Genomic DNA, 12654 nt, shown 5'->3' on the forward strand with positions numbered 1-12654 from the left:
AATTAGGAAGGCTAATGGAACGCTAGCCTTTATCACACAAGGATTTGAGTACAGGAGTAGTGAAGTCTTGCTTCAATTGCATAGATGTTTGGTTAGACCGCACCTGGAGTACTGTGGTCCACTTGCCTCAAAAAGGATATTATTGCCATAGAGGGAGTGCAACAAAAGTTCACCAGACTTGTTCCAGGGATGATGGTACTGTCTTATGAAGAGAGATTGGTTAAACTGGGCCTGTATTTTCTAGAGTTTTGAAGAATGAGAGATGATCTCATTGAAACCTACAAAATACTTAAAGGAATAGACAGGGTAGATGCAGGTCGGGTGTTTCCCCTGGTCGAGGAGTCTAGAACAAGAGGACACAATTTCAAAAGAAGGGGGAAACTTAGGATCGAGATGAGGAAAAATTTCTTTACTCAGAGGGTTGCGAATCTTTGGAATTCTCTACCCCAAAGGGTCGTGGAAGCTCAGTCATTGAATATGTTTAAGGTAGAGATTGATAGATTTCTGATTAACAATAACGTAAAGGATTATGGGGATAATGTGGGTAAAAGGCATTGAAGTGTTCGATCAGCCATGATTGTATTGAATGGCAGAGCAGGCTCGATGGGCTGAATGGCCTCCTCCTGTTCCTATGTTCCTACAGTCACTTAAAGACAGGCGTGCGGGACACACAGCTTAGCTACTGAAATTCAGTAGATAAATTCAGCATTGTCTGAATATCATTATCCACGTGCAAATGCAGTCATTCAAAGCAAAATAATCACTGGACACTATGATCTTGTTAGCAGCTGCTCGATCACCCAGAAACCTAATGAAATCCTCATCTTGGATCTTTATCTCAGAACTGTATTCAGAGGATGGAAAAAATCAGCTTTGGATGTGAAAAGGTGGAAGGTGAGGTACAGTGCCTCAAAAATAGACAATTAAATCAAAATATGATCTAAGCTGCAGGAATTGCTTGAGAAGATCACATGGTCAGCAGTTACTCCAAGACTGAAAGGCTTAAAAGGGCTATGATGTTCCTCCTGAATACTGGCCTATTTTGTTCCATAAACACTTAAGAGATGAGAAATGGCTTTTTGATCCACTGAACCTCAGATCTCTGGTACCCTCTCGCATTGCAGCATTGATCAAAATCAAAATAACTGTTTTTGGCTCTATTGTGCTGACTAGCAGATCCCTCCGCATATTTCACACCAAGTAAAGAGGTTCTTACACAAATCAGTACTAACTGCATGTTTTTTTTTAAACTAAGAACCAGGTAAATCCTCTAGTCCTATTTTACTGACTCATTTCAAGTGATAATCTGGGATTACTTTATCTTTATTATTTAATTAAACAACTTTGTTGAAGTGTCCTAATCATTTCTCATACTGATCCATTTTATACTTAGATTCAGTGTTGTTATCATTCTATAACTTTTCCACTTATGTTTACCTCATAATAAACATAATAGTTTGAAGTGTATTGTAAAGCCATCACATAGTTTCTGAAGACTTCTATTTTATTGTTTCAGTTACATTTATAATCCCAATATTCTGTTAATTTTCTTAATTTCTCTGCCAAACATTCTGGATACTGAAACAAATGTTCAACCTATTAATCATAAATCTGTTTAATGCTACTTACTTGTACTGTTGATCCATATTTTAGACCCACCTGTCGTACTTTGTATTCATCAGTGTTAATTTTCATTTGTCAGAAGCATTGTAAATCAGCATAAATCATTTTGTAAATCTTTAGCTATATCTTCTTATAACCAGAAAGTAAACAAATTAGGAAGACAAGGTTTTTAAGGTGCACATAGTTTATGGACTGCAGAATATATAATCCTGGGTTGAGGTTTGCCAACAAACCTAAATTAGTCTTCCTTAAGTTTTCTTAACCCTACCTATTGCAATAAGACCCTTTTAACCATGCCTGTACCTGTAGTGTGGTTTGCTAAAAAGAAATCTGTTCTCCTTGTGCATCAATGCTTCAAACATCCCTCTGCTATGGCTCTGATATTGATTGTAGTACAAGGCAGTTAATGGAGTGTAATAATAGTGATCAGATTCAGCCATAGCTCCATAGCTTGATGAACCAGAAAGCCTTCAGAAATGACTTCAAATTACAATTTATAGACAAATCGACCAAAAGGATAATTAACAAGTAGTTCTACTTGTATTTGAGGTTTGTGTCAAACAGGTCTATACTTACTAATTAGGTTTGTGTAGAAACAACAGATCAGGGGAAGATTTATGTTGGAAAGGCTAGTTTAAATTTTGACTATATATTGTTAATTGATTCTCACTTTACAAATTGAAAATTCTTGAAATCACTACAGTTTATGTAGACAAACTTAAACCCTTCATTTATACATAATTACCGAGATCATATCTGAAGGTAAACTGTAACATCAAATCAACTGAGTGTCAAAATCTAGGTGGAACAAAGGCAAAAATACACCAAAAGCAGAAAATATCAGGGCCATATTATTGCCCACTATGCTGAGAGCATACCATTACAACGCAGTGTATTTTGGAAATATATACTAGACTTCACAGCATTAAGTCAAGAAAATATGTTTACAGGAAAAGCACAGGATTTATCATAGAGTGTTAGACTGAATGTGGTATGTGACATTAATCAGTATAACAACTATTCAGTACAATAACTGTCCAACTTACTCTAGAAATATCATTCGTAACTCCAAGGCTCAAAAATATATTTGGGGAGGAAAGCTTAGTAGTGAAGTGTACGCCACAATGTAATTACAGGCTTCACCCCCTCCCAATGTAACAAGCCCAGATGCCAAATTTATCAAGGATCCACAAGATTCCAGCCTTGAGATTTGACATAAGCATCACAGGCACATGGGCCAGGATTTTCTGGTCCTGCTGCAGCAGGAATCATTCCGGGTAGGACAGAAAATTTGATGGACCAGCCAAAGGTCCTTTGACTTCATGCGAGAACTTCCAGGCCCGCGATGGGCAGGACCGGAAAATCCCGACTATAAACTTTGCACAGGTACACAGCTTTTGTAAACATTTCTCACCGCAGTAGCATAGAACGATGTAGGGATTATTACACTGTGAAGGAGAGAACATTGAACCTAGAGATACAAATAATCGAGAGGGTGACTTGGAGGTTATATGTTTCCTATATTTAAAACTCCAGGTGGACAAAACAAGGCCACTAAAACGAGTCAAAGAAAATAAGAGATAATCCTATGAAAATCCTACCGTAGCATGTTGCGTTCTGTTTCTGGTTGTTCTTCAAAAGGGCCTGCACTATGACACACCAACAAGGACACGTCAAACTCATCATGGTGTCTGATTCCTTCAGAATCTTTATATGATCCAGATCTGGATGTTAAAAACATTGAAGAAATTCCTGCAAGTCTTTTCATTAATACCAAAAAATGATTCTAATACATTATTTTTCTAAACTATTATAATGACATCCCAGGTAATACTCCAAAAACAAGCTGACAATTCAATATTTATTATCATTCATGTTGTGGAGAACAAACATAACTAATCTCTGCCCATACTTGCTCTTGCAATTATGCTCTGATTACATCTAAAATCCACCTTATAAGTTAAAAAGAAAAGTTTTTTAAATCTTGATCAGCTTGTTAGAGAAGGCAGATTTGGAGTAGTTTGTGCAGTATGGGGCACTGAATTGTCAAAAGGACACTGATGATGTGGAGTGGGTTCAGACAAATGCAACAAGGATGGTTCTAGGATGTAGGGTACAAAATTATCAGGGTGATTTACACAGCTGAACTTGCTTTCACTGGAGGCATACTGAGAGAGACATGATCTGATCTTTAAATCGTTGAGGGACATGGGGGAGGTCCATCCTATTTCACACCCACATTCTTTCCCTTGGCAACCTCTTCTGAAAACATAATGCCGGATTTCACATGTTGATGACACCCAGCTCTACCTCACAACCATCACTCTTGACCCCTCCACTGTCTCTGATTTGTCATATTGCTTGTTTGACTTCCAGTCCTAAATGAGTAGAGATTTCCTCCAGATAAATATTAGGAAGACCTAAACCATTATCTTTGGTCTCAATCCCTCCGTAAACTTTGTTCCATTCCTCTGTTTGGTCACTGAAGTTAAACCAGATAATTTCTAATCTCAATGTCCTATTTGACCCCAAGGTGAATATCCATCTATGCCTTTGTTGTCTCTATACCTGGCTATTCCAATGCTCTTCTGGCCAGCTTCACATCTTCCAACCTCATCCAAAACTCTGCGGCCAATGTCATAACTCACACCAAGCCCGTTCACCTAGCATTTGTTTGTTGCCTTTGTTGGCTCCCAGGCCAGCTACGACACGATTTTAAAATTCTCATCCTTGTTTTCCTCCATGACCTTGTTCTCCCTATCTCTAATCTCCTCCAGACCTACAAAGCTCCCAAGATCGCACCTCCCAATTCTGATCTCTTCTGTATCAATGATTTTCATTGCTACACCATCGACATTGTACCTTCAGCTGCCTGGGCCTGAGGCTCTAGAAACCTCTTCCTAAGCCACTCGGCCTCTCTCTCTTCCTTTAGATGTTTCTTAAATCCAACACTTCAGTCAAGCTGTTGTGCACCTGCCCTATATCTCACACGTGGTACAGTGTCAAATTTTGTTTGATAATGCTCCTTTGAGATTTCTTGGAGTGTTTTGCTATATGAAAGGCACTGTATAAATGCATGTTGTTGTCGTTTTTAGACCAAGTAACCAGCAAAACAGTTGACTATGTGTCAGTTAGCTTCTTCATAGAAGAGTTAGATGTCAATTGGCAATGGAATTGGAGGCAGCTAAACAGAAGTAGATATGCATTACAGCACTATGTTATATATACACATGTGGCTTTGCACTTACCTATTCCAAAGAGCCACTAATGCATACTCATGCATTTCTGTGTTCTGGGTCCCCTTTCTGCCATCCATACTCATTGCTGTTCTCGACATGCGCAGCGGTTTCATTCCGTATGTGCTGGCGTGGTCTGTGATATAGTTATACAGTTGGTGAGCTGTTGTCATGTTTGTGGAGAGGGCTATAGTCCCTAAAAGAAAGATGGAATTTCAAAAACTGATCACAGTTGTGGGCATCAATCAGCATGTTTTTCTTAATACTTTGCTTATATTTCACAACTGGCATGTTTTTCAACTCGAAATGCATCAGTCACATTTTTTTAAGGTGAAATATTGTTCAAATGGCCTTACAATAATCAAAGTCATTGCCGAGGCCAATTCTGTCCTTAACTAATCTCAGCACTTTGTATTGGAGGTCACTGATGAATAAACAGTAATAGCAACCCTGCTGATCTTTCCCATCCCCAAATCAGGGATACCAACTGAACTATCCACAATGTGGCATTGCACCATAACTTTTTATTAAAAAATATTTTCTTCCACTTTTTTTCTCTTTTGGTCTCCTTGCATATTGCAATTTTGGCAGCTGAACTATTCCATGCATTTTGTATTGCAATAAAAAGCTAGATACTATGTGAAAATAGCTTGAATCAACTCCCGTTTCTTTTTTTCAATACAGCAGATCTAAAGTCAGCACCTTATAAGGTGACTAGCCATGGAATAACACCTTATCACTCTGTGGTACATCAGACTGGAGTCCCGAGATGCCGAAAAATCATAAATTACATTTACTGGCAATAGGTGTATTTACAGTATAAATCAAAAGAAAGTGGAGTTACAGTGAATATGAATTTATTTTCTCACCCTCGTCCCATGAATGAAATATTAACAATCACTTCTAAAGTTTACCCATGCACTGTGACGTCCTCCTCACTCATAAAATAATTGCACACACTATTAATCTACATGGCCTATAACTGGCATATATTCTGAGTGCAATAAATTGATGTTACATTGGAATGAAATACAAAGTGCTGTAGATTTAACCAATAGGAAATGATCGAGAGATTTGGATTAGTAAATATTGATCATGTAACCATTCTTTTTCAAATATCTCCATGGCCTCACCCCTCCCTAGCTCTGTAATCTTATCCAACTCCACAACCTTCTGAGATACCTGCTCACCTCATCTTATTGTGGTCTTGACCTTCCAGATTTTAATAGCTCCACCACTGGTGGCTGTACCTTCAGCAGCCTAAACCTTAAAGCTCTGGAATTCCCTCCCTAAACCTCTCCACCTCTCTTTTCTCCTTTACGATGTTCCTTAAAACTTACTTCTTTGACTAAGCTTTTGAACATCTATCCTAATGTTGCTTATTTGGCTCGGAGTCTAATTTTGCTTCATGATGTTCCTGAGAGGTGCTTTGGTACATTTTATGAAGTTAAAAGCACAATATAAACATAAACTTTTCAAAGTTACAGTTCTCATACCTTCAAAGATGTGGTTTCTTCCATATTTTGGAATATCTGGATGGTGACTGATAAAATCTTCTAGGAAGCTAGTCAAGTGGTAGCCCTGCCTCAGAGTCATCTGACGGCCGACTAGATACTGATGAATGACGCGCAGGTGAAAATCGTAACTAAAGGAGTGAACGTGCATCAGGTCCCGCACCTTGTCACACTCCTCTGTGAACAACATTGACAGCTGCCAGGATAGAGACAATAGGTAACTATGGATTACATTCACCCTACTCTTGGGTTATAGCTTGCTAAGTTCAATTAAATTTCCCTTTACTTGAAGTTCAACAAATAGATTTTTTTACTATAATGCATCCCTTATTACAATTGTAATGTTCAAAACATTGAATATTGCAATTTTGAAAAATGGCAGTGCCTCATGCTATTCTCAATTCTATTGTTCAACTAACATCATGGATTGAATCTTGGGCTTGATATTAATTGCTCAACTCATGGCAACATCACCTTAAAGAAAAGATGGAATAATACTTATTCTGGTATTAAAAGTAAAGACATGACAAAATTCAGGAATTTGAGAACTAAGCTTAAATGAGGAACCCACCAACTGTCAGATTCTAAATATGAAGTACTATAATTATTATGGCTGTATAAATGTTATCATGAATAGAGCATTCAGAATGACCACAATGACCAAAGACAAGAGGTAGTCTTTAGAGTCATAATTGGTCATCTGACTCCATTGATGATACATTCAAAGCTGCTATGCTTTTGACCCCGATGATTATTCTGATTTCCTAATATTTCAGGTGTTTCTGACACATTTTGAGCATTACTCTTATTCAAATAAGACAATGGGAAAACACAATTGAAAGCAAATCTGAAATATTTGGAAAAGATGAAAGAGAAAAGCTGGCAACTTATAATCTTAGAACTGCTGAAAAAACTTATCTTCCTCTGTGAAGCTGAGATCTGTACTAAACACACACCCCTCCCCACCAAACCTGCTGTATTTTTTAGTGTTTTATTGGTACCATCTGAAGTTGGAAGAAATTTCTCTTTTCCTCCAAGTCAAGACTGAACTGTTTGTGCAAGAAGCAGAAATGACTGCATTTTCAACTAGCCTTAAATGCTAAGGCTGCCTTAATTAAAAGATAACTAGGTCAGAGTAGAAAGTCCATTCGGCCCATTCAAGTCCTATCACTAAAGGTCATTTGTGTTTCTCATCTGGCCTGAACATTTAAACTGAGCCAGGATTTTCTGTACCAGATGGAAGCCATTCAAAAAGTTAACAGCTTTTAAATAGGAAAAGGGCACTCTGTAGCAATAATCCAATTGCAAATAATCAAATCCAGAATTCTGGCTTCAGAACCTAAGCAAAAAAACATCTTCTAGGTTCCACCAATTCTCATAGTGATTTTAAATATTAGGTAGCGCCTCCTCCCTCGACCCAAGAATTTTTTTTCTCAGTTTTGGTTCCCCAGATATATTCTGTGCAATATTAAACATACATTTGTTCAGTCTAAACTCACCATTAACCACAACCTACCATTTGATTTAAAGACTTTTGGATCTTAATGCTTTTAAGCTACAGCTGATAGGTTGAAGTAGAAACTTCTTAGAATGCCCTAATAGTTTAAATTAGTAAAGTATGGCCAGAAGTGCTTGAATAACCTGAGATTATGAGCCTAATTTAGGGATACCCATTTAGATTTACTTGTCTCAGGTGAATGGAAAATGGAAGTGAAGGTAAAATAACTTTGCCTGATTCAACCTTTCTTCACTGCTGTGAAAGGAAAAAAAACAGATCAGAGCAGTGCTGATTGTGGACAAGTAAAAGCTTGACAGAATATTCTGGGATAATGTTGGAGATAGTTATAAGATGAAAAAGAAAATGAGATACTACAAAACAGCTGAGCCAGATCAGACCAGCACACTATGCATTTATTTGGATCCTGTCACATCCATTCACCATTGCTAGCTGAGTACTTTCAACAATAATCAGATCTATGGAATAATGAGTTCTCAACAGTCTGCAAGCCCACACCAATAAAATGCAGCTTTATTAAACTTCTATTAGTTTAGTCCTTAGAAAGAACTTCCTTACTTGCAAAATAAATTTGAAGTTTTAAAATGTCACCCCTTAAATCAAAAATCATTGCCTCACATTGCTGTTAGGCAATACAGTTATATCAAATAGACATCAGGGCCCAGACTTCTGTCACAACAGAGGGGCTCCCTGTCATGATGAAAATAACAAAATTGCCCAAAAATTGGAAGTCCCGCCCCGAACGGGGCCCTTCCAATTTTTATGGGGGCACATTTTGTGCATGAACAACCTATGGAGGCAGTTGGTCATTTAAATTGTCAGCTGCTTCCATTGAAATGAGATTTTGGTAGGCCAGGTGTGTGAAGCCTGAAGTATGCAGATTAAATGAGGCAGTTCTAAGCTTTGTGGGCTCCTTTTGACAGCCAGGGTAGCCCTTTGGAGAGGTAAGGTACCCCTTTTGATCTGCCATAAGACTATAAGGCAGAGGAGCACAAGTAGGCCATTCAGCCCATTGACTCTGCTCTGCCATTCAATGAGATCATGACTGATCTGATAATCCTCAATTCCCCTTTCCTGTCTTTTCCCCATAACCATTGATTCCCTTAAAAATCCCTGATTAAAAATCTGTCTATCTCAGCCTTGAACATACTTAACGACCCAGTCTCTACAGCCCTCTGTGATAAAGAAGTCCACAGTTTGACTACCCTCTGAGAAGAAATTCCTCCTCATCTCTGTTTTAAATGGGCGACCCCTTACTCTGAGATTGCGCCCTCTGGTCCTCAACTCTCCCACAAGGGGAAACAACCTTGCAGTATCTACCCTGTCAAGCCCCCTAAGAACCTTATATGTTTCAATAAGGTGGCCTCTCATTCTTAATTCCAATGAGTACAGGCCCAACCTACTCAAACTCTCCTCATAAGAAAATCCCCCATATCCGGGATCAACTTTAGATAAGGGGACCAAAACTATTCACGGTATTCTAGGTGTGGTCTAACTAGTGCCTTATACAATTTTAGAAAGACTTCCCTATTTTTATACTCCATTCCCTTTGAAATGAAGGCCAACATTCCATTTGCCTTCCCTATTACCTGTTGAACTTGTATGTTAGCTTTTTGGAATTCATGCATAAGGACTCTCAAATCCCTCTGTGCTGCAGCCTTCTGCAGCTTTCTCCATTTAAATAATATTCAGCTCCTTTATTCTTCCTGCCAAAGTGCATAATAGATGGGTGTGATATCAGTCACGCAACAGCAATCCAGTAATGGAAACCCTCAGGCTTATGTCAACAGACAGAGTGAGATAGCAAGCAATTTTTTTTAACACTCCAGACCATTTTTAAAAAGATTTGAAGAGCTGGACTTTCAAATGCCTTGCCAGCTTCCTTTGAGAGGTGCTTCTGACTGTTTTGACAACTAATTTTGACAGGTGCATTGATAGTTCCAATGAGCTTGACGTAATGAGTTTACACACTTTTTATGCACATTAATGCCTACTTTTAATGCTTTCAATGGACACCTGACTTTCACCAAAGGGCATCTTACCTCCCCTAAGGGAGCAGAATAAATCAGGAGATAATGAGGGCATGGAAAAAAGGCATTTCAGAGTTTGATTGACAGCTACAAGTGATTATAGACTCTTTGATGTGGGGCTATGAATTCCAATGCTTGTTGTTATAAGAGATTGTGCACCTGAATGTAATGCTTGTTGTTATAATGCTTTATTTAGTTAAAGGACTGTAAATGTAGCAAATAAGCTTTTGTGAATGTGCATTTTTTTCAACACAGTTAAGTCAACAACAGGCACTTATTTTACCTCATCTCTGCATTGGTCCTGACGTCTGCCTGTGGTGGAAACTAGGTGAGTTGGTAGGGCAGGTGTAAGTGCAGGTGCAAAAGGTAGTGGGTGTGGTGGCATGGGCTGGCATGAGTTGACACTAATTTGGTATAGTGGCTATAAAGGGCAAAGAGGGTGAGTACTTGGACATGGAGGGCTTGAGGTGCCATGTCAGTGGCAAAAGGACCACAGGGATGGGTACAGGGCATGAGGTAGCTTGGGCTGGCATGGATGGTGTGTGGGGAGTGTTTGGCGGGGGGGGGTGAGTGGGTGGGGACAGGAGGGATGTTTTAATCTTTATTTTTTTATTTTTGAACACAGTGCCAGTGCTCCAAGGCAGGCTTTCTGCCTAGCTCACCTCCACACGCGGTAGCCTCCTCACTTCTTCCCAGATCACCTGCCCCGACTCCTACTCTAGCCTGTCCCCCATAGACCAAAAATCCAATGTCCAGGCAGCCATTTTTAAAGGCCATGTTCATGGAGCTGAGAATTCTCCCATCTCTGAGCGCTTGACCCAGGAGCAAAAATCTGGGCCCAGGTTTATCTTTGTTCTAGGGGAATTCAGAACAATGTTTTAAAGATTGGAATTGTTTTGCAGCAGTCACGTTTCTTATCACCGGATTCAACATTTGAGAATATAACTCCCTAGTATAAGAAATGCCCTGATTTTAGACAACACACTGGAATAGATATGTAGTACTCTCACTCTATTTTGTCAGTTATAAATAGAATGAGTTGTACAATCTACTCACCACAATAGGAAGTCAGCTGACTTAAAGCTCATAAAAGCAATAATATTGAACACAAAAGCCCAAAAATTGACCATCCATAATGCCTGAATGTCCACAGGAACATTCCTTTAGAGTGATGTAACTCTCATAAAAGCACCATTACACCCTACCAACATTTCCTCTGATATCCATCTGGTTGCGCTGTCTGTATCTAAAACAAGCATTTCTCCAAATTGTTTACTGATATTTATTACTTGGGTAAGGTGTTAACAATGAAAACTCAACATTCAAAGAAAATTGCTGTCCCCACATTGATTCCCCAAGAATCAACAAGCCTCGAGGGCATCTGTTATCCTGTTTTGTTTCAGGCAACAGATTCACTCTATCTCTGGTTTGGAAGGTTGCATTAGATGTATCATTGAGTAACCCTATGTTATGAATGCATTTTTGATTCCTCTGCAGGCTGTCTGGTACAACGTACAGAGCTGTTTAGTGGAGAAGCCTGATATATTTTAACGGTAACAATGCCAGGTTTTCATAACACAAAGGGAAAGCAAGTGGAATAGTATTCTTCCGTGCTTCTTTATGTACCTAACAACTGTACTGTTGCATGTCACTATCTTCTCTGAGCTTTTGCAGACAAGCTATTTGAAATAACAAAGCAAACTTGACTTTATGAAGTACAAATTGCTTTTGTCCTAGGAATCACATTGTGGTTCAAATCATCTATAAAGACATCAGTCAGTAGGGCCCAGATAAGGGAAGAAACCGCGGTTACAATGCAGCAGAAATGCTCATCCCTCGAGACCACTTATTAGAGATATGAATGTTGCTTGGCCATTAGTGGCTTCTCTGAATAAGAGACAATGTGGCAGTGACCACTGTGCAAAACAATGTGGTTGTAAAGGCCTCATGATAAGCGTTGTATTAGGTACCACAAAATTTGCAGTTACTATCTCTCCGAGGAGTTATATTTAACATTATATTTAGATGTAGACTAGAATAGGATTAATTAGGAATAAAAACAAAAATAGAATTACCTGGAAAAACTCAGCAGGTCTGGCAGCATCGGCAGAGAAGAAAAGAGTTGACGTTTCAAGTCCGCATGACCCTTCAACAGAACTTGGTGAATCGAAGGAGAGGGCTGAAATATAAGCTGGTTTATGGTGGGGGGGGGGGGGTTGCGGGGGGAAGTGGAGGAGGGTGGTGTGGTTGTAGGGACAAGCAAGCAGTGATAGGAGCAGATAATCAAAAGATGTCACAGACAAAAGAACACAGAGGTGTTGAAATTGGTGATATTATCTAAACAAATGTGCTAATTAAGAATGGATGGTAGGGCACTCAAGGTACAGCTCCAGTGGGGGTGGGGTGGAAAGGCTAGCAGGGCATAAAAGATTTAAAAATAATGGAAATAGGTGGGAAAAGAAAAATCTATATAAATTATTGGAAAAAACAAAAGGAAGGGGGAAGAAACGGAAAGGGGGTGGGGATGGAGGAGGGAGCTCAAGATCTAAAGTTGTTGAATTCAATATTCAGTCCGGAAGGCTGTAAAGTGCCTTGTCGGAAGATGAGGTGCTGTTCCTCCAGCTTGCGTTGGGTTTCACTGGAACAATGCAGCAAGCCAAGGACAGACATGTGGGCAAGAGAGCAGGGTGGATGGTTAAAATGGCAAGCGACAGGGAGGTTTGGGTCATTCTTGC

At 39.2% G+C, this 12654-nt stretch overlaps 1 protein-coding gene across 9 annotated transcripts in view; it reads right to left on the bottom strand.

The window, feature by feature from the left end:
* Positions 1-12654, bottom strand: part of szt2 (SZT2 subunit of KICSTOR complex) — a 247917-nt gene that overhangs the window by 21618 nt on the left and 213645 nt on the right. For all 9 annotated transcript variants that reach the window (XM_041208824.1, XM_041208825.1, XM_041208817.1 and 6 more), the window contains 3 exons: positions 6356-6569; positions 4872-5055; positions 3225-3347 (listed from right to left, as the gene is read on the bottom strand). In XM_041208824.1, coding sequence (XP_041064758.1) covers positions 3225-3347; positions 4872-5055; positions 6356-6569 — 521 coding nt within the window. The remainder of the gene's footprint in view (positions 1-3224; positions 3348-4871; positions 5056-6355; positions 6570-12654) is intronic.

The sequence above is a fragment of the Carcharodon carcharias genome, chromosome 16, assembly GCF_017639515.1.
Source record: "Carcharodon carcharias isolate sCarCar2 chromosome 16, sCarCar2.pri, whole genome shotgun sequence".
Classification (NCBI taxonomy): Eukaryota; Metazoa; Chordata; class Chondrichthyes; order Lamniformes; family Lamnidae; genus Carcharodon; species Carcharodon carcharias.